At 39.7% G+C, this 21,185-nt stretch overlaps 1 protein-coding gene across 1 annotated transcript; it reads right to left on the bottom strand.

Annotated features, from left to right (window-relative positions):
* Positions 1-9,832: 9,832 nt before the first annotated feature.
* On the bottom strand, positions 9,833-14,799 carry bmp15 (bone morphogenetic protein 15). The gene is made up of 2 exons (XM_074623847.1): positions 14,296-14,799; positions 9,833-11,822 (listed from the first exon to the last, which is right to left on the bottom strand). Exons 1-2 carry the CDS (start codon positions 14,633-14,635, stop codon positions 10,822-10,824), a joined length of 1,341 nt encoding a protein of 446 aa, XP_074479948.1. The 5' UTR covers positions 14,636-14,799; the 3' UTR covers positions 9,833-10,821.
* Between the last annotated feature and the right edge of the window lie 6,386 nt (positions 14,800-21,185).

Below are 21,185 nucleotides of genomic sequence, written 5' to 3'. Positions count from 1 at the left end.
CTACTACTACTACTACCACCATTTCTACTACTACTACTAACATATCTACTACTACTACTACCACCATATCTACTACTGCTACTACCACCATTTACTACTACTACCATATCTACTACTACTACTACCACCATTTCTACTACTACTACTAACATATCTACTACTACTACTACCACCATATCTACTACTACTACTACCACCATTTACTACTACTACCATATCTACTACTACTACTAACACCATTTCTACTAATACTACCACCATTTACTACTACTACCATATCTACTACTACTACTACCACAATTTCTACTACCACCACAATTTCAACTACACCAGTTGTACTACTACTACCATAATTTCTACTACTACTACCACCATTTACTACTACTACTGCTACTACCATATCTACTACTGCTACCACCATTTCTACTGCTATCACCATTTCTACTACTACTATTAGCATAATTTACACTATTTACTACTACTACTACCATATCTACATATCTACTACTACTACCACCATTTCTACTACTAGTACCACAATTTCCACTACACCATTTCTATTACTACTACTACTATTACTGCTACCATTTCTACTACTACCACAATTTCAACTAGTACTACTACTACCATTTCTACTACTACAATTTTCTACTACTACTACTACTACCACCACCCTTTCTACTAATACCACAATTTCAACTACTACTACTACTACCACAATTTCTACTACTACTACTACCACCATTTTCTACTACTACTACTAACATATCTACTACTACTACTACCACCATTTCTACTACTACTACTACTACCACCATTTACTACTACTACTACTACCATATCTACTACTACTACTACTACTACTACCATATCTACTACTACTACTACTACCACCATTTCCTACTATTACTACTACCACCATTTACTACTACTACCATATCTACTATTACTACTACGACCACCATTTCTACTACTACTACCACCATTTCTACTACTACTACCACCATTTACTACTACCATATCTACTACTACTACTACTACCACCATTTATACTACTACTACTACCACCATTTACTACTACTACCATATCTACTACTACTACTACCACCATATCTACTACTACTACCATCATTGACTACTACTACTACCATCATTGACTACTACTACCATTTCTACTACTACTAGTACCACCATTTCTACTACTACTACTACTACTACTGCCACCATTTCTACTACTACTACTACTACTACCATATCTACTACTACTGCCACCATTTCTACTACTACTACTACTACTACCATATCTACTACTACTACCACCATTTCTACTGCTATTACCATTTCTATTACTACTACCACAATTTATACTACACCATTTATACTGCTACTAGTACTGACTAGTAGTAGTAGTACTGACAAAAATGTGATATAAATGTGCATAAATTCTTTACTTGTACTTTACTTGAGTAAATGTACTTAGTTACTTCCCACCCGTGATTATCCAGGTGTAGCATCTGAGCTGGGAATAAACTGATGTGTATTTTGTGTTTTCCTGATGAGAGCCTGAAGAGACAACATCAGTTCTTTAATATCGATCAGCAGTAGCTCTCGACCGAAAATAAATCTTTTCTTATCAAACAACCGTCTGACTGTGACATTTTGCTAAGTTAACAAGAAAACGTGGACATCAACTAACACTTTTATAAAAGTAACGTTTAAGGAGCTTCATGGATCATCTTCATTCAGCAGCTTGTCTCACTGATTCATTTAACGGAACGGCGTAAAATTAAGAAAACGGTAAAAAAAAAAAGCACACCCCACTGTGAGCTCAGTGTCTCAATGCTTTACACATCTTGACTTGTAAATATAACTTAAACAATAATAATCAAGTACAGAAAGACATTTACAACAACACTCATTAAATATTCTCATGAACTCTCCCACTGATGAGGACTTCAAGAACATTTTCAGTGTTGGGAGGAGCTACTTTCATGGACGCAAAAGCGTTTTTTGTAGTTAGCGTGTGGCTAACTGCACCCAATCCATTGCTCAATCACTCTCATACATAGGATGCAGTTGGTTCACTTTTAACAGGGCACATGGCGACTCGTGAACCGCACCATGAACGACTCTTTTGGTTCTGTATTTTTTAATGCCACCCTCCTAGCCATAAAGTTTAGAGAATATTATAGAGCCAAGACGAAACTGACAGGAGGTTGGGATTCAGAAATAAAGCTGCAATGCAAATCTGTCTGCTACTTCAGCACCACGGACAGCGCCATGGATTCATCAATACACAGCACAGTTAGGCTACAGAGCCATGGTCGGGGCCATAGATTCTAACTTACTGATATTTCAGAGCCGTGGTCGGGGCCATAGATTCTAACTTACTGATATTTCAGAGCCTTGGTCGGGGCAATAGATTCTAACTTACTGATATTTCAGAGCCGTGGTCGGGGCCATAGATTCTAACTTACTGATATTTCAGAGCCGTGGTCGGGGCCATAGATTCTAACTTACTGATATTTCAGAGCCTTGGTCGGGGCAATAGATTCTAACTTACTGATATTTCAGAGCCGTGGTCGGGGCCATAGATTCTAACTTACTGATATTTCAGAGCCGTGGTCGGGGCCATAGATTCTAACTTACTGATATTTTAGAATCATGGTCGGGGCCATAGATTCTAACTTACTGATATTTCAGAGTCATGGTCGGGGCCATAGATTCTAACTTACTGATATTTTAGAATCATGGTCGGGGCCATAGATTCTAACTTACTGATATTTCAGAGCCGTGGTCGGGGCCATAGATTCTAACTTACTGATATTTCAGAGCCGTGGTCGGGGCCATAGATTCTAACTTACTGATATTTCAGAGCCGTGGTCGGGGCCATAGATTCTAACTTACTGATATTTCAGAGCCATGGTAGGGGCCATAGATTCTAACTTACTGATATTTCAGAGCAATGGTCTGGGCCATAGATTCTAACTTACTGATATTTTAGAGCCATGGTCTGGGCCATAGATTCTAACTTACTGATATTTCAGAGCCGTGGTCGGGGCCATAGATTCTAACTTACTGATATTTTAGAATCATGGTCGGGGCCATAGATTCTAACTTACTGATATTTTAGAATCATAGTCGGGGCCATAGATTCTAACTTACTGATATTTCAGAGTCATGGTCGGGGCCATAGATTCTAACTTACTGATATTTTAGAATCATGGTCGGGGCCATAGATTCTAACTTACTGATATTTCAGAGCCGTGGTCGGGGCCATAGATTCTAACTTACTGATATTTCAGAGCCGTGGTCGGGGCCATAGATTCTAACTTACTGATATTTCAGAGCCATGGTAGGGGCCATAGATTCTAACTTACTGATATTTCAGAGCAATGGTCGGGGCCATAGATTCTAACTTACTGATATTTTAGAGCCATGGTCTGGGCCATAGATTCTAACTTACTGATATTTCAGAGCCATGGTCGGGGCCATAGATTCTAACTTACTGATATTTTAGAGCCATGGTCTGGGCCATAGATTCTAACTTAAAAGCACAATATCACTCTATATTTCAGCTGCTTGGCAGTAATGTTAGCTGACCAGACGAAGGTCTCTCCATGAATCAATGCTGATCCTAGTGTTGGCTTTTACTGCTTCAGCCTCCCGACCGCGGCCGGAGGGAACAGGGGACACACCGGAGTTTTGGTCGGAGACGATAACGTTTCTCTCTGGCACAGTTTAAAAACAGTAAAATGGTTCTTCCTTATCACTTCAAGTTGATTTAGTAGAACATTTTCAATTTTGAGCATGCATGATTTCAGATGAGTTCACAAGACACGGGAAACCTCTGTTGGTCTGGAGGAGCTGCAGCAGTTATTTCTGCACAAACGTCCACTGTACATTCACTAGATATTCTCAGAGCTAAACTAACTCTTCTGCAGTGTGGAGTGTGCGCGCATGAACGTGACCACCCCGCGTACTCCGACCAACACTGTTTTGCAAGACAGGCTTCACTAGATAGAACTTTGCGGTTTTGGTGCTTCCGTGTAGTTTGTGTTGGAGTCTTTTCTGAACAGCGTAGCCACACGCGAGCGTGCATATGCGAGCGCGCATGGGACACCGACCCGGGTGATTCATACGTGTAAGAAGTTACAAACTGTCCCTTTAACAATGAATTCATCTTTTATGTCAATACAACTGCTTTTATTGCCTAGAAGTTTATTTATAAGTGATCGGCTTTTTTCAATAAAATTCAACCTATCACACTTTTCACCTCCTCAGCTGGTTCATCTGTTGGTGTTTCATCCCTCCACATCTACGTCAGGTTTGAATTTGAACTCCATTATGGCAGAATCGGTATTTTGGATTTATTGGCACTTCTTGAAACTTTTTTGGCACCTGAAACTTAGTTAAATCGTAAATTAGATCAAGACAGAGATGTTTGTTATGACAGCTAACATGCACGGATCGAAAATACGGGTGCACCAAAGACGTGACAGAAGCGGGGCGAGGAAACGCCATGATGATAAACTGTCACAAGCCTCACAATGTTTCCTTTCACAATGGTCTACTAAAATGTTTTTACTGAAATACTCAAACACCATCACACGTTACAAACTTTTGTCGTGCTTTTGTCTAAAACGCTGAAGATTTGTAGCCTGCTGCTAAACAACTCAAGACAGAGCGACAGGGTTTGTGTTTAAAATCAAGTAACAGAGAAATAAGACAAAGATGTGATGGAGGACAGTGAGCAAGTAGCATCTGGCAGTGAAGTGAAACTCATCTTTTAACGACTTGTATTCTTCCTGATGGAAGTTCATCTTCCACGTGTGTCTGAATGTTTAACGTCAGATTCGGTAGGAAGATGAACCGCATTAGGACCTTTTTGAGGATTAAACTCGCGATCAAAAAATTAACAAAACAACAATTAACAAAAATGAATAACAAGAAATTACTTTAATTAGTTTAAACAGTTAGTTGATGAGTCAGTCGACTCTTGATAATTGATTCTCAGATTGGACTATTTGATGCTTTTGTAGATTATATATAATAATAAACAGAATGTTTTTGGTTGGATAAAAATTAGGACGGTCGATCGATTCAAATATTTAATCGCAATTAGTGCATGTCCATAGTTAATTGTGATGAATCTAAAATCTTAAATCTTTTTACCTCCACTTCAGCAGCTGCTTGGTGACATTTTATTAATGTGACAACGTTAAAGATGCATTTTTCTGCCCATTTCAAACCATCAGTGTCACATCCTGTTTATGGCCTGCAGACTAACAGAGACATTAACTGTGATGAAGTTAAGACCACGAGAACTCAATTTACCCAAATTAGAGCTGATTCAGCAACACAAGACCGACAGGGACGAGAGGGTCACTGATACTGGACGTAGGGATGCAACAAATCAACATTTTCTTTATTTATTTATTATTATTTTAAAAAGAAATCTTTGTATTTACTTATTTGCACTGTGGTTATTAGTTATATATTGCATGTCTTATTGCAAATATTTGTATATATTTCTTATATTCTCATTTTATTACTTTCTTATATTTCTTCACATATATTGTGTTTATATTGTAGCATTATGTACATGTTACATACTCCTTTATTTCTATTTTCTTTATGTTCATTTATAAGAGCAACTGTAACGCACCGGGTACCAGCAAAGTGTTTCTGATTCTGATTATATATATATATATATATATACAGACGTAGGCAAAATCGTTGGTACCCTTCCGTTAAAGAAAGAAAAACCAACAATGGTCACTGAAATAACTTGAAACTGACAAAAGTAATAATAAATACAAATTTACTGAAAATGAACTAATGAAAATCAGCTATTGCTTTTGAATTTTGGTTCAACAGAATCATTTAAAAAAACAAACTAATGAAACTGGCCTGGACAAAAATGATGGTACCCCTAGAAAAGATGTAAAATAATGTGACCATAGGGACATGTTAAACTAAGGTGTGTCCTGTAATTAGCATCACAGGTGTCTTCAAACTTGTAGTCAGTCAGTCTGCCTATTTAAAGGGTGAAAAGTAGTAACTGTGCTGTTTGGCATCATGGTGTGTACCACACTGAACATGGACCACAGAAAGCTAAGGAGAGAGTTGTCTCAGGAGATCAGAAAGAACATTATAGACCTTCATGTTAAAGGTAAAGGCTATAAGACAAGCAGCCTGATGTTCCTGTGACTACAGCTGCACATATTATTCAGAAGTTTAAGGTCCATGGGACTGTAGCCAACCTCCCTGGACGTGGCCGCAAGAGGAAAATTGATGACAAATCGAAGAGACGGATAATACGAATGGTAACCAAAGAGCCCAGAACAACTTCCAAAGAGACTAGAGGTGAACTCCAAGGTCAAGGTACATCAGTGTCAGATCGCATCATCCGTCACTGTTTGAGCCAGTTTGACTTAATGGAAGACGACCCAGGAGGTTATTATTACTTTTGTCAGTTTCAAGTTATTTCAGTGACCATTGTGGGTTTTTCTTTCTTTAACGGAAGGGTACCAACAATTTTGTCCACGTCTGTATATATGTAGAGAGAGAGAGAGAATGCATGATCCTTACAAGTTGGACATCATTGTGAAGGTTAATAAACAGGCTTTCCAACCATGTAAAATACAATGCCAATCAGCATTGTAACAACAGAGAAATAATCCACCAAACACAAATTTCCATACTTTTGTTCCCGAGTTTATAATGTTTTAACCCCACAGAATCCATGATCTGCATTTGGCCTGTTTTCTCCTTTTCGTGTTTGTAATAAAGTTTCCCCTTCCCCTCAGAGGTCTTGCTATGCAACTGTTTAGATGATGAAATCATGTTTTGTTATGATAATTCAATCATATATGTTACATTTAGACCCAAAAAACACTTGTGTGATCAAACAAAGACCAAAAAGGCAGAGTAGTCCATGGACAATAATAGAAACACAAATTGAGTTTCAACCTCTTTTTTTCTGTGTCAAGAACTTATTCATTTAACCTCTCCTTGTTCAGTTATCTGCTTCCATTGTTTGTGTCCATTTTGACCTTTTTTTCCTTCATGTAAATCCAGAATGACCTTCGTCTCCTGATCGGGAGGTCAAGGAGACATAAGAGGCAAACAAACAAAAGTGAATTAAACTTTGCCTGCAGAGGCCACAGAGATTACTGCATGCAGGAGCTCACTATGAACAATAAAAGCAGTTCCACAGCTGGATTTAGGATTTGTGTCTCCTGGAGTAAAACATACATTTTAGTTGTTAGTGAAGAGCCCCATCTGGTGGACTCAATGCAATAATGCACTTTTCTAAACAGTTTGTATTTTGCAATAATTTACTAAAAACTTTAAGGCTCTATTGTACAAATCATACAGGAATCTCTTATTATTAATGATTGCTCACATAAAAGAAAAACATGTTAATAATTGAGTTATTTAAGATATTCTTTACAAGTTATATTTATGGTTAAAATTGCTCCTTCTCTCACAAACTTTAAATTCTGGAGCCAAACTATTTGGATTGTGTTCATTTTATATATATATATATATATCTTTGTATGTTTTCAAGCAGGAAATGTATTTCATTGTTGGCACATACAGACGTGGACAAAATTGTTGGTACCCTTCCGTTAAAGAAAGAAAAACACAATGGTCACTGAAATAACTTGAAACTGACAAAAGTAATAAATAAAAATTTACTGAAAATTAACTAATGAAAATCAGACATGCTTTTGAATTGTGGTTCAACAGAATAATTTTAAAAAACAAACTAATGAAACTGGCCTAGACAAAAATGATGGTACCCCTAGAAAAGATGTAAAATAATGTGACCATAGGGACATATTAAACTAAGGTGTGTCCTGTAAATAGCATCACAGGTATCTTCAAACTTGTAGTCAGTCAGTCTGCCTATTTAAAGGGTGAAAAGTAGTCACTGTGCTGTTTGGTATCATGGTATGTACCACACTGAACATGGACCACAGAAAGCTAAGGAGAGAGTTGTCTCAGGAGATCAGAAAGAACATTATAGACCTTCATGTTAAAGATAAAGGCTATAAGACCATCTCCAAGCAGCCTGATGTTCCTGTGACTACAGCTGCACATATTATTCAGAAGTTTAAGGTCCATGGGACTGTAGCCAACCTCCCTGGACGTGGCCGCAAGAGGAAAATTGATGACAAATTGAAGAAATGGATAATACGAATGGTAACCAAAGAGCCCAGAACAACTTCCAAAGAGACCAGAGGTGAACTCCAAGGTCAAGGTACATCAGTGTCAGATCGCACCATCCGTCGCTGTTTGAGCCAAAGTGGACTTAATGGAAGACGACCCAGGAGGACACCAAATCATAAAAAAGCGAGACTGGAATTTGCCAAAATGCATATTGACAAGCCACAAAGCTTCTGGGAGAATGTCCTTTGGACAGATGAGACAAAACTGGAGCTTTTTGGCAAGTCACATCAGCTCTATGTTCACAGACGCAAAAATGAAGCATCCAAAGAAAAGAACACTGTACCTAATGTGAAACATGGAGGAGGCTCGGTTATGTTCTGGGGTTGCTTTGCTGCATCTGTCACAGGGTGTCTTGAATCTGTGCAGGGTACAATGAAATCTCAAGACTATCAAGGCATTCTGGAGCGAAATGTGCTGCCCAGTGTCAGAAAGCTTGGTCTCAGTTGCAGGTCATGGGTCCTCAAACAGGATAATGACCCAAAACACAGCTAAAAACACCCAAGAATGGCTAAGAACAAAACATTGGACTATTCTGAAGTGGCCTTCTATGAGCCCTGATCTAAATCCTATTGAACATCTGTGGAAGGAGCTGAAACATGCAGTCTGGAGAAGGCACCCTTCAAACCTGAGACAGCTGGAGCAGTTTGCTCACGAGGAGTGGGCCAACATACCTGTGGACAGGTGCAGAAGTCTCATTGAGAGTTACAGAAATCACTTGATTGCAGTGATTGCCTCAAAAGGTTGTGCAACAAAATATTAAGTTAAGGGTACCATCATTTTTGTCCAGGCCAGTTTCATTAGTTTGTTTTTTAAAATGATTCTGTTGAACCATAATTCAAAAGCAATGTCTGATTTTCATTAGTTCATTTTCAGTAAATTTGTATTTATTATTACTTTTGTCAGTTTCAAGTTATTTCAGTGACCATTGGGGGGTTTTCTTTTTTTAACGGAAGGGTACCAACAATTTTGTCCACGTCTGTATAAGCTGCAGTTTTTCTTTATTCTATTTTATGATTATTTCTTTCTTTAAAAAGTCAAATTCTTCTAATTTTACTTGTCATCCATTCATTTCTTTTTGGTGATATGTCTTTATATGCTCAATTGAGTTTTTTAATCTCACCAGCACAATCCTTTTTAATCCTTTAATTTCTTAGGTTATTTGTTCTGTGGAAATAAACTAAACTAAGTTATATTTATATATAGTAGCAAAGACATCACATCCTCTCTTGCAGGTGTTAAACAGTTTAAATTCCTGGTGTAATTGTGATTAATTTAATTACCTTTAATAATAATACATCAATCATCTTAATTGACTTTACTGGGAGAAAAAATTTGAAAATTAAAAAAACATAAAACAACAAATCGTCCTTTTTACACTTTTTTGGGTAAGTCATAAGTGAATAACCGTATTTCACAAATTGTCCAACTTTCCCTTTAAATATGAATAAATGTAACCGTTCTGGAGCTTTTGATCACATCGCATGATCTTCAGCTCCTCTGGTCTTCTTAAACCTCGAGATTGAAAGTTACAATCTTGACTTTGGAACTGCAGATTTAAACAACAGAATAAAACATTAAAAATGACAATAAATTAGGTTTTAGAAAACATGCATTTTATTTTATTATTCATTTTCACTCGTAATAAAAATTGCATTCCTTTCCACTACAACACTTCTATTTGTCTTCTTTGACATTCAACAGTTACACCTTTTCTTAATCCTTCATTTTTTGTTTTTTTTTTGTTTTTTTTTCTGAGACAGGCCAGTAGCAGCAATTATTTCTAATTTTTTGGAGACCCCTCCCGTTATAAATACATACAAAATGCAAAAGTTGAGATTGTAAACAGTAATCGCAAGGCCTCATCTAATACGGCCGACCCCTCGTCCATTAAAATACTTTGTTTTTTTAGCAGAGTGGCCTCAAACGGTCCTAACACATAAACAGAAATATTTGGGTTTTTCTACACACAATTAGTGTTTTTTGTTGCCGAGGCTGGTTCTTCGTGCGAATCGCAGCCCCTGATGTGAAACACAAATCAGGTTTTAAAAAAAGAATAATAAAGAGAAACAAAGATACACAGGAAGATATTATTCATTAGATGGCTGCGGTTTGAGGTTGAAGATGGAGTCAACATGTGTGGTTGCTCCTCGATCAGTTTTCTTAAAAAGCTACCCCTGATGTTAAGTCAGTTTTATCAAGTGACTGTAGAAGTTGAATGTATTCTGTGAAGTTACCCTGGAAGTTAAATCACAGTATCACTTAGTTAAATTACCCTCAAGTGGCTTAAATGCTTCCACATTTACCAGCTCCCTTTGGAAAAATACATTAGTGACCATGAATAGAGCAAATGTGCACACAGCTCACAGAACAATCACTCAGAAAAAGAAAAACCAGTAAATAGACAACCCATAGTTCACTCAGCAGCTGCCTTTTAAAGTGCTTTAACAGGGATGGTGAGGATCTGAAACCACAACGACTTCCTCCTTCCAGTCTGGAGCTCGTTATGGTTCGCCGCCACGATGTCGATCGAACAAAATGACCCACCAGATCCGCCCCCTTTAGTCTCTGTTCTCAGAGTCTTTAGCGGCACGTGCACGACTCGGCCACCATGTCCTCCAGCTCCCTGTACTCCACCTTCTTCTTGTGCACGACCAGCACGCTCATGGGCATGTATTTGTAGGGCACGCAGGACGGCGGGGGGACGTCCCCGACGCCCAGGTCGTTGATGACCGTCTGGATGATGGCGTGGTTGGGCGAGTGGAAGCCGTAGGGGAGCACCCTCGGGCAGTTGCCCTGGCAGAAGCGCGGGTTGTACACGGGCGGAGCGATGAAGTAGTGGCCCCAGCCGAGCTCGTCGAAGGACAGGCGGAAGGAGTGGAGCTTGCAGCGGTTCTTGGGCGTGCTTGTTTTGTGTTTGTAGATGGGGATGTCAGAGATGATGGAGGAAGAGGGGGAGGTGGAGAAAGAGGATGAGGAAGTAGGGGCGTTTTTCAGAACGTCCAGCGACGTGTTTTCAGCCTCTGAAGATGAGAGGTCTTTGGAGCGGCGGCGGCGCTGGCGAACCGAGGGATGCCACTGTCCCATTCGCCTCATGATGCTTTCCCCTTCAGCCCCCAGCAAGTCCCCCATCCAGTCCTTCACCTCCCTTTCCTCCTCCACGTATAAAAGAAGAGACGGGACTTCAAGATGAGGCTCACCTCTCCATCGTTTCCTCCCTTGAAGGCGAAACCACCACGAGAGGCTGTCGTCCTCTTCAGCGTGCCCAGGCTCGGTGCACCAGTACTGGGCAGTGAGGGTCAAGTGTCCCCCCGGGCCACGTGTCTTTCCCCGCTGGACGTGCGCGGTGATGTCCGTCTCTGTCCACCGCTCGTGGGGCTCCAGGGTGACCAGACTCGCTTTGCCCAGCGAGGTGATCTGAGCCCTGCAGCGGGGCGGCGTGAGGGCCCGGATGGTTGTGGAGGAGGAGGAGGAGGAGGAGGAGGGAGAGGATGAAGAGCGGAGGTGGATGAATGAGGCTCTGATCAGCTGCTCCGAGGGAAGAGTGTCAAGGTTGTACTGAACTGTGAAGCTGTAGTGGTGGTCTGAAGGAGACGAGAGAAAACAGGAAAAGAGACTTGAATCTGACTTTTTACCCATGATGCTTGGGGCTCATTATTTGTGTTTTTTTTCTTATAAACAGGGGGGCGTGGAGTTTGACAGTTGAGGGCATTTACCAAAAGACACTATCAAGTTGCATTAGGGGAAGTGTAGGATCCAGTGTTTTTGGAGCTTGACCCACACTAGGAACCAGGGGTGGGAACAAGTTATTGTTTTGCATATTTCTCAAGTCTTTGCACACAAGTCCCAAGTCCTAAACTTTGTGTTTCTAGTCCTAAACAAGTCATAATTCGCCCTTCACCAAATGTAATGCCATGTGCACGTTTTGCATACTGCAATTTGTTTTTTGATGACGACCGCTTAGTTTTTGTATGCGAACAAAATCCTCGTTGGCATCATTGTTTCCATCTGGTGTTCAGCAACGTAACGTTAGTTCTTCATGGTTCTCTCCTGCTACTTGATTGGATGCTGTCAGATTGGTTCAAACTAAGTGGATCGGGGGAGTTAAGTGTTGAATTGCTGTGAATGAACAGTGTTAACGTGTTAATGATCCAGGAAATTAATTCATTTGTGGAACATTTTCAAGTCAAACGTCTCAAGTCTAAGTGAAGTCACAAGTCTTTGGTGTTAAAGTCCAAGTCGAGCTGCAAGTCTTTTTTTGATTTTGTCGAGTCTAAAGTCATCAGATGTGTGAGTCCACACCCTGCTAGGAATTAAAAGTCAGAATATCTGACAATTCTTTTTAAATCTTACTCCCTCAATTCCCGAACTTAAAGATAGGGTCGACGATGTTGGAAAGCTAGCATAATTTGAAAGTAGCATGGCCTCAGGAGCTCCGTCTAAGACCCCCCCCACGCCCCTAAGGGCTCCTTCCAAGGCAAACCCCCCCCAACCCCCCCCACGAGCGCTGCAAGTACTTCACAGACACAGAGCGGAGAGAGGACCTCAACTCAACAACGCTACCTCATGACCAGTAACCACGGCAGTGCTAGTGCAGGGCTGACTTTTCTCTTCCATTCTCCAGGAAACGTGCGGCGGCGACGCGCTTTGAGTTCAGGCCGGTGTACACCAAGGTTAGAGTACGAGCAGGGAGGCAGGGAGGCATCTGATTGGTTCTTTCCAAGTGGACCTCGAGGCAGTGATTGACAGACGTTTTTACAGGATTACAGCAGCTACAGATGACGGCTCTTTAACGGTCCTTTTTCAGAGCTCTGTTTTTAAAAATCAGGGTATTTTTTTGTTATAAAATCAGTAAAAAAAGAAAACAGCCTGAACGTTACTTCATCACAATTAGAGGTTGTAATCACCTCCTCCTCTTCTACTAAAGATGTCATACATTATATCTATGTAGTTTTATCTTGGAGCATTCTGGACCAGTGTTTTCTCTGTTGTTTGGCAGTTTGGCGCCCAAATAAATAATAAGACTTTACAATCTTAAATCATGGATCTCCTCGTCCCCAGAAGTTAGTCTGTTAGAAATTAGTGGTGAGAGTGGTGGAGAAAGGTATTCACATCTTTTACTTAAGTACAAATAGCAATACCGCAGTGTAGATATACTATCATTCTAAATTTTAGTTCAGTAAAAGTACTCAATATCCAGAGTGGCACATTTCAGAATAATGTACATTATATTATTGGATTACGATTATTGATGCATTAATGTGGTCATCACTTTAATGATGCAGTTGGTAAAAGAGAAGCTAATTTGAATTACTTTATATTAGGGCTGGGCAATAATTCAATTTTTAAATGAGAATTTATCGTCTTTCAATGGAATCATATCAAGATATCGCGATACACGATTATGTTGTCTAAATTGATAATAAAGAGCACATACCAACTCAAATCCCTCCGAAAATTTGAGCATTTTGCACTAAAGTTATAATTAAATGAGAAAATACTTTTCATTTGTCAAGTAATTCACACAGGAGTATATAAAAATAGGCTTTACCATGTGGTTATTTCATTCAACTATTAATCTATTGAACTGCCAGAAAACATGCTGTATGGTGATATCGTGACTGAGATATGAATCAGGATAGAAGACTTTGGTCATATCGTCCAGCCCTACTTTACATACTGCTGGTAGCTTGTGAATGTATCCCCCAGGGGATCAATAAAGTTATCTTAACCTATAATAGTTCAGCATTTATTTGATGATTATATTTTGTATTATTAATCTGAATCTGCAATCTAATACATTTCTCAAATAAATGTAGTGGAATAAAAAGTACAATGTGTGTGGAGTAGAAGTAGAAATGAAAATACTCAAGTCAAGTACCTCACTATTGTACTTAAGTGCAGTACTTGAGTAAATGTACTTAGTTGCTTTCCACCACTGTATGTTATATGTAATATAATATGTATGTATATTATATGTAATATAATATAGTATATTGTATAATACTAGCGCAGGTAGGTGCAGACAAGTGAAACAGTTTAACATCTAAAGCTCACCTCTTGACGCCGGCAGGTAGTGCACCGACGACGCGGACGGTCTGAGCAGACGCACCGTGTTGGAGCCGAACTTCCGGTGCTGTTTGGGCCTGCCGTCCGGTTCGGCTGCGCTCTGGTACAGGCTCAGCATGAACTGCAGATTCTGATCCGCTTTCTGCTCGTCCGTCAGCGGCCGGTGGTGCGCGCCTTTGGGACTCCGGCGGTTGCGCTTCAACGTGCGGTGATGGGAGGCCATCTTCCGGCCGGCCGCTACTCCGGTGCAGGTGGAACACAGCAGGAAGAGGAAGCAGGACAGGACGCAGACTCGCAGTAAGCCGGGTTTGGAGCGGCTCGCCTTCATGGTGGTTCGAAAACCTCTGGCGCTAGCGAGCTCCACCAGCTAGGCTAGAGTCGGCAACCATGCTGTGCACGGCCGAGTACGCGCTTTACAGGCTCACCTGATCACTGGCAGTTTGGGACATGACACTCAACTTCCTGACACATTCACGGTGACCCCAATTAACCCCTCGGCGTGCGGGAGCCGCCAATAGCAGCGTGAGGAAACCACGTGACTGCTGCGTAAAGGTGCGTAAAGGTGGCAAGATGGTTTTTTTGTGATTCATTTATTGCACATTCTGCTCAAATGATTTCATGCAAATTCACACACTTGATTTCTACATATCAATATATATTCTTTCTCAATGTTAAATAATGCACATGCTTATATTAATATGTTTGTTTTCACATATTTTGCACGTCCTAATTCCTTAGTGGAATCATTCTTTCTTTAAAATATCTACACATTGAGCCACTTTCTCAGTGTACATTTTATGTAATGTGATGACATTTTGTTGAGCATGTTTAGGCTTTATGTTTCTATAGAACACTTTGTAGGATTCTGTTTAAATCTGTTGCTTTATTGTATCCTAACTTTTATAACTAAACAAAAACAGATATTGTGAGTTTTAGCATCCAAAGTTTCATAACTTTGCTCCAAAATTAACTTTACAACGTGTAGGTTGATTTCATGCCAACCAAACACCAGAAGTGAACAAGCCAATAAGGAATAACTTAATTCATATAGCACCTTTCAAAACTACTGTTACAAAGCGCTTCACAGACAAGGACAAATAAAAGAAAGCAGGAACAACAAGATCACAGTCAACAAATATGAACATTTCAATAACCTACATTTGAATCAGGTAGGCCTAAAGAAAACTGTCCCACTCTGTTTTGCTAAGTATAAAAATTGAAAAGAAATCTGGCTGGAGACAAAGAGGTTCAATGGAGGCAAATCATTTTCATATATTCTGGGACTGCCCCAAACTGAGTTTATACTGGAAAAGCATTCATAACTCATTAAGCACTGTATTTAAGATTTAATACCCCTGAACTTGGAGACTCTTTATCTGGGCCTCATTTTGTTTTTGAAACGCTGCTGCAGGCCCTTTTGGTAGCAGGTAAAAAAATCTATCACAAGAAGGTGGCTAAATCCAGTACCGCCTATACTGGATGACTGGTATGGAAACATTTTTGAAATATTTAAAATGGAAAAGTTCACTTACTCTTTGAGGATCCAAAAAGGCAAATTTGACCAGATTCGGAATAAATGGATCGAATTTATAACCCCAATAAGAGCAGACTTTAGCTGATGTTTTTCTTTCTTTCTTTCTTTCTTTCCTCTTCTTGCTGAGAATACTGAGTAAGAAATGTAAGCTCCCTAGGTTCTAATGTATATAGTTACATCTTTAATAGAGATAGGCATATGTAAGAGAGCTCAATGTAACTGCTGACAGTTTGATGGAGAAGTGTGCATTGGCATGTTGGCTGTATACGTGTGGGTATGCAGATGAATATTGACGTGTGTACGTGTATATGTGTTAAATCTGTACTTGTGGAAGGGTATACATGGCCACATACTTTAGAAAGTGTGGATGGAGGACTAGGTTATGTCCCACAAGTACTGCGGCATCCGCATGCCTCTTTACGTGAATATACATATAAACTGTACATGTATATAAAAACGGGAAAAGGATGTTATAGGTACAAATATCTGTAAAGTTTTGTATAAAGTGTGACAGGGGCTTTCCAAATTAAAATAAAATAAATAAATAAAAAATCTAGCTATATATATATATATATATACAGACGTAGGCAAAGTTGTTGGTAACGTTCTGTTAAAGAGAGAAAAACCCACAATGGTCACTGAAATAACTTGAAACTGACAAAAGTAATAATAAATAAAAATTTACTGAAAATGAACTAATGAAAATCAGCTGTTGCTTTTGAATTGTGGTTCAACAGAATCATTTTAAAAAACAAACTGATGAAACTGGCCTAGACAAAAATGATGGTAGCCCTAGAAAAGATGTAAAATAATGTGACCATAGGGACATATTAAACTAAGGTGTGTCCTGTAATTAGCATCACAGGTGTCTTCAAACTTGTAATCAGTCAGTCTGCCTATTTAAAGGGTGAAAAGTAGTCACTGTGCTGTTTGGTGTCATGGTGTGTACCACACTGAACATGGACCACAGAAAGCTAAGGAGAGAGTTGTCTCAGGAGATCAGAAAGAACATTATAGACCTTCATGTTAAAGGTAAAGGCGATAAGACCATCTCCAAGCAGCTTGACGTTCCTGTGACTACAGCTGCACATATTATTCAGAAGTTTAAGGTCCATGGGACTGTAGCCAACCTCCCTGGACGTGGCCGCAAGAGGAAAATTGATGACATATTGAAGAGACGGATAATACGAATGGTAACCAAAGAGCCCAGAACAACTTCCAAAGAGATTAGAGGTGAACTCCAAGGTCAAGGTACATCAGTGTCAGATCGCACCATCCGTCACTGTTTGAGCCAAAGTGGACTTAATGGAAGACAACCGAGGAGGACACCAAATCATAAAAAAGCGAGACTGGAATTTGCCAAAATGCATATTGACAAGCCACAAAGCTTCTGGGAGAATGTCCTTTGGACAGATGAGACAAAACTGGAGCTTTTTGGCAAGTCACATCAGCTCTATGTTCACAGACGAAGAGATGAAACATCCAAAGAAAAGAACACTGTACCTAATGTGAAACATGGAGGAGGCTCGGTTATGTTATGGGGCTGCTTTGTTGCATCTGGCACAGGGTGTCTTGAATCTGTGCAGGGTGCAATGAAATCTCAAGACTATCAAGGCATTCTGGAGCGAAATGTGCTGCCCAGTGTCAGAAAGCTTGGTCTCAGTTGCAGGTCATGGGTCCTCAAACAGGATAATGACCCAAAACACAGCTAAAAACACCCAAGAATGGCTAAGAACAAAACATTGGACTATTCTGAAGTGGCCTTCTATGAGCCCGGATCTAAATCCTATTGAACATCTGTGGAAGGAGCTGAAACATGCTGTCTGGAGAAGGCACCCTTCAAACCTGAGACAGCTGGAGCAGTTTGCTCACGAGGAGTGGGCCAACATACCTGTCGACAGGTGCAGAAGTCTCATTGAGAGTTACAGAAATCACTCGATTGCAGTGATTGCCTCAAAAGGTTGTGCAACAAAATATTAAGTTAATGTTACCATCATTTTTGTCTAGGCCAGTTTCATTAGTTTGTTTTTTTAAATGATTCTGCTGAACCATAATTCAAAAACAATATCTGATTTTCATTAGTTAATTTTCAGTAATTTTTATTTATTATTACTTTTGTCAGTTTCAAGTTATTTCAGTGACCATTGTGGGTTTTTCTCTCTTTAACGGAACGTTACCAACAACTTTGCCTACGTCTGTATATATATACATACATATATATATATTTAATCAAAGTAGGATCAAGATATAAACTGTGTAAAACGTCACTTCCGTGCATCTGCTTGGGTTGACAGAAGTATCCAAACCTTTAAAAAGCTTGTTCATAAATATAATAAATGTAATTGTAAACAAGATAAACAGCAAACTTGACTTTCTTTGCTGCCATCAAAGTTTACATTACGGAGATCAGAGATTTCCATTTTCACTGTGCAATACAAAAAGTAAGATGGCACAGTTCTTTCTCCATTATATAACCAGATAAAATCAACTGAGAACCAATTCTCATTTACAATGACGACCTGGCCAAGGAGGCAATTAAAACAACATTAGACTAAATTAAAACATCACAATATATACAGTGTATACACACATTTAAAAGCAGAAAAAGCTAAACAACATAATTTAACATGCTGGACACTAAATGTGAGTTGTGGAGAGGATGCAGCTGACGGAAGGTTTTCAGTTTAATCACCTAGTCTGTGTCATTGTGGCGCCATCAGGTGGTAGAATGGCACATTTGAAATGAGCTATAGTAACACATTTTCTACACATACTCTAGTGATTTATATAGCATTACAAGTACTGACATCATCAATGAATGAGTGAACTTCATTTATATACAGTAGCACCTTTCATGTAGAGAACACAGTACAATGTGTTTTACAATTCAGCGACAAAAACACAAGTTTAAAAACCATCCACATCCACAAGGAGGACGGGAGAAAATGGGTGTTTCTATTGTCTAAAAATGGAATAAAACCATAAAAGATTAAAAACAGACAATTGCTAGTTGATACTTTAAGTGCATTTTGCTGATAATACTTCTGTACTTTTCCTTAACATTTTTGAATTCAGGTCTTTTACTTGTAATGGAGTACTTTTAGACTGGTATTTTACTTTTACTGTTACTTAAGTAAAAGTACATATTATTTATATTTTATTTACTTTTTACATGTAAAAACACATGATGCAGTACTAATACTAATCTACCCAGTAGTATACAAAGTATCCAAAAAATGTGCTCCACATTAATGAACTGAACTACAACATTGAACTACTCTTACATGTATTTGTTAGTTACGGAAAACAGAATAATATAATATTCTATAATAATAAAACACTTTTAAAGAAGACGTTCTGCAGAATGAGTACTTTTACTTTTGATACTTTAAGTACATTTTGCAGATAATACTTCTACTTAACATTTTGAATTCAGGACTTTTACTTGCAATGCAGTATTTTTAGACTGTAGTATTTCTTTTACTTCTGTAAAAGGATCTACGTACTTCTTCCACCACTCTTTGTGACTTCCTATCTTGGTCTTTGGTAAAAGGATTTTGGGTTTGCATTGTTAGTGTTTCCTCCTCCCATACCATATTTGCAGCCTCTGATTGCAGTTTTTTGATAAATAGTTTGTTTGTTCTTGTATACGAGCTGAAGCCTGAGAGCTTTGGGATCTTCTGGTAGATGAGTTGTTCTCAGTGAGGAGGAGCTGAACGGATGACACGCTGCTGTTTCTGTAAAAGAAATGAAAGAAACTGGAGAAAACAAACTGGATGTCAGTTGAAAGCAGCGCTCGCCACCACCAACCCAAATATTACAGTTCAGTTGAAAAGGATCTGACCAAAACAAACTGCTCGTGGTCTGGATGAGGAGTGAGATGTCTGGGCATGTTCACATCTTTGATTCTCTTCATCTCCCCTCCTTTACTTCTAGTTTCTCTCGACACACACAAAGATAGTCACTCGTTCACACACACACACACACACACACACACACACACACACACACACACACACACACACACACACACATTGAGTTAAGTGGCACTGCAGCGTGGTGACATTCCACAACAGTGATTATCTACAACCCCGATCATTTCAGTCTGCAGGGAGAGTGTGGGAACGCTTCGAAAGATGGGGAGGAGGATCGGGGGGGGGGAAGTAAATGGTAGAAAGAAGTTTAATTATATCAAGAAATTGACCAAAAAAGGTTTCAACTTCAAATCCCAGAACACTCCACTTTTTGTATTATTTTCATACAGTTTATTGCAGCTTTAATAGCTAGAGGAGGTTTGGTTACAAAACAGACACATTTTTATCAGCTAAATACGGCCCTTAAATTGTCATGTACGATCTGCTCCATTAGGGATCAAGTAAAACTTAGGAATAAAAAATAATATAGTTGTGCAGGAATGAGTCCTAAACCAGGAAATGAGTTTGTATTGGAAGTCAATGGGTTTTTAGTTAGATGCCTGAATTAACGTCTGTGGATAAAGGGACTGTTTGTAAGAATCAGAAATGTCTTGTTAACAGCGACACCTGTGGCCGTTAAGTCAACTAAAGTCAGCTTCCTGTTGCTCGTGCTTGTGCTCGCTCTACATAGACATGAAGGAGCATCACTCAACACAGTGAGGAGACACACGTCAGCTAAAAGCACAATATCACTCTATATTTCAGCTGCTTGGCAGTAATGTTAGCTGACCAGACGAAGGTCTCTCCATGAATCAATGCTGATCCTAGTGTTGGCTTTTCCTGCTTCAGCCTCCCGACCGTGGCCAGAGGGAACGGGAGACACCGGAGTTTTGGTCGGAGACGATAATGTTTCTCTCTGCGGAGCCCCGTCACTTCACGAGACACGGGAAACCTCTGTTGGTCTGGAGGAGCTGCAGCAGTTATTTCTGCACAAACATCCACTGTTCATTCACTAGATATTCTCAGAGCTAAACTAACTCTTCTGCAGTGTGGAGTGTGCGCGCATGCACGTGAGGTGGAGCGAGCTGAGTGGAGGCAAGCAGGCAGAGGAGCAGAGGAGCAGAGTACAGCTGAGACTCCGGCCCTGGAGACCAAAGCTACGGTCTCCCCCGCGTTCTCCGACCGCGGCCAACACTGTTTAACAGACGGGCTTCACTAGATTCAACCAAGAGGTTTTGGTGCTTCTGTGTAGTTTGCGTTGGAGTCTTGTCTGAAGAGCGCAGCCACACGCGAGCGCACATATGCGAGCGCATGAGAAACCGACCCGGGTGATTTATACGTGTAAAAAGTTACAAACAGAAATGCAGAAATGTCTTGTTAACAGCGACACCTGTGGCCGTTAAGTCAATGAAAGTCAACGTCGGGCTCGC

The sequence above is a fragment of the Sebastes fasciatus genome, chromosome 22, assembly GCF_043250625.1.
Source record: "Sebastes fasciatus isolate fSebFas1 chromosome 22, fSebFas1.pri, whole genome shotgun sequence".
Taxonomy (NCBI): domain Eukaryota; kingdom Metazoa; phylum Chordata; class Actinopteri; order Perciformes; family Sebastidae; genus Sebastes; species Sebastes fasciatus.
The sequence above is the reverse complement of the archived record's forward strand: the minus strand, read 5'-3'. Positions and strand labels throughout refer to the sequence as shown.

Bases quoted from the DNA above. Each gene is read 5' to 3' on its own strand.
- bmp15 (XM_074623847.1), bottom strand. From the start codon at position 14,635: ATGAAGGCGAGCCGCTCCAAACCCGGCTTACTGCGAGTCTGCGTCCTG. The intron at 11,823-14,295 runs GTGAGCTTTAGA...CGTCTCCTTCAG, and splicing joins CTACCTGCCGGCGTCAAGAG to ACCACCACTACAGCTTCACA.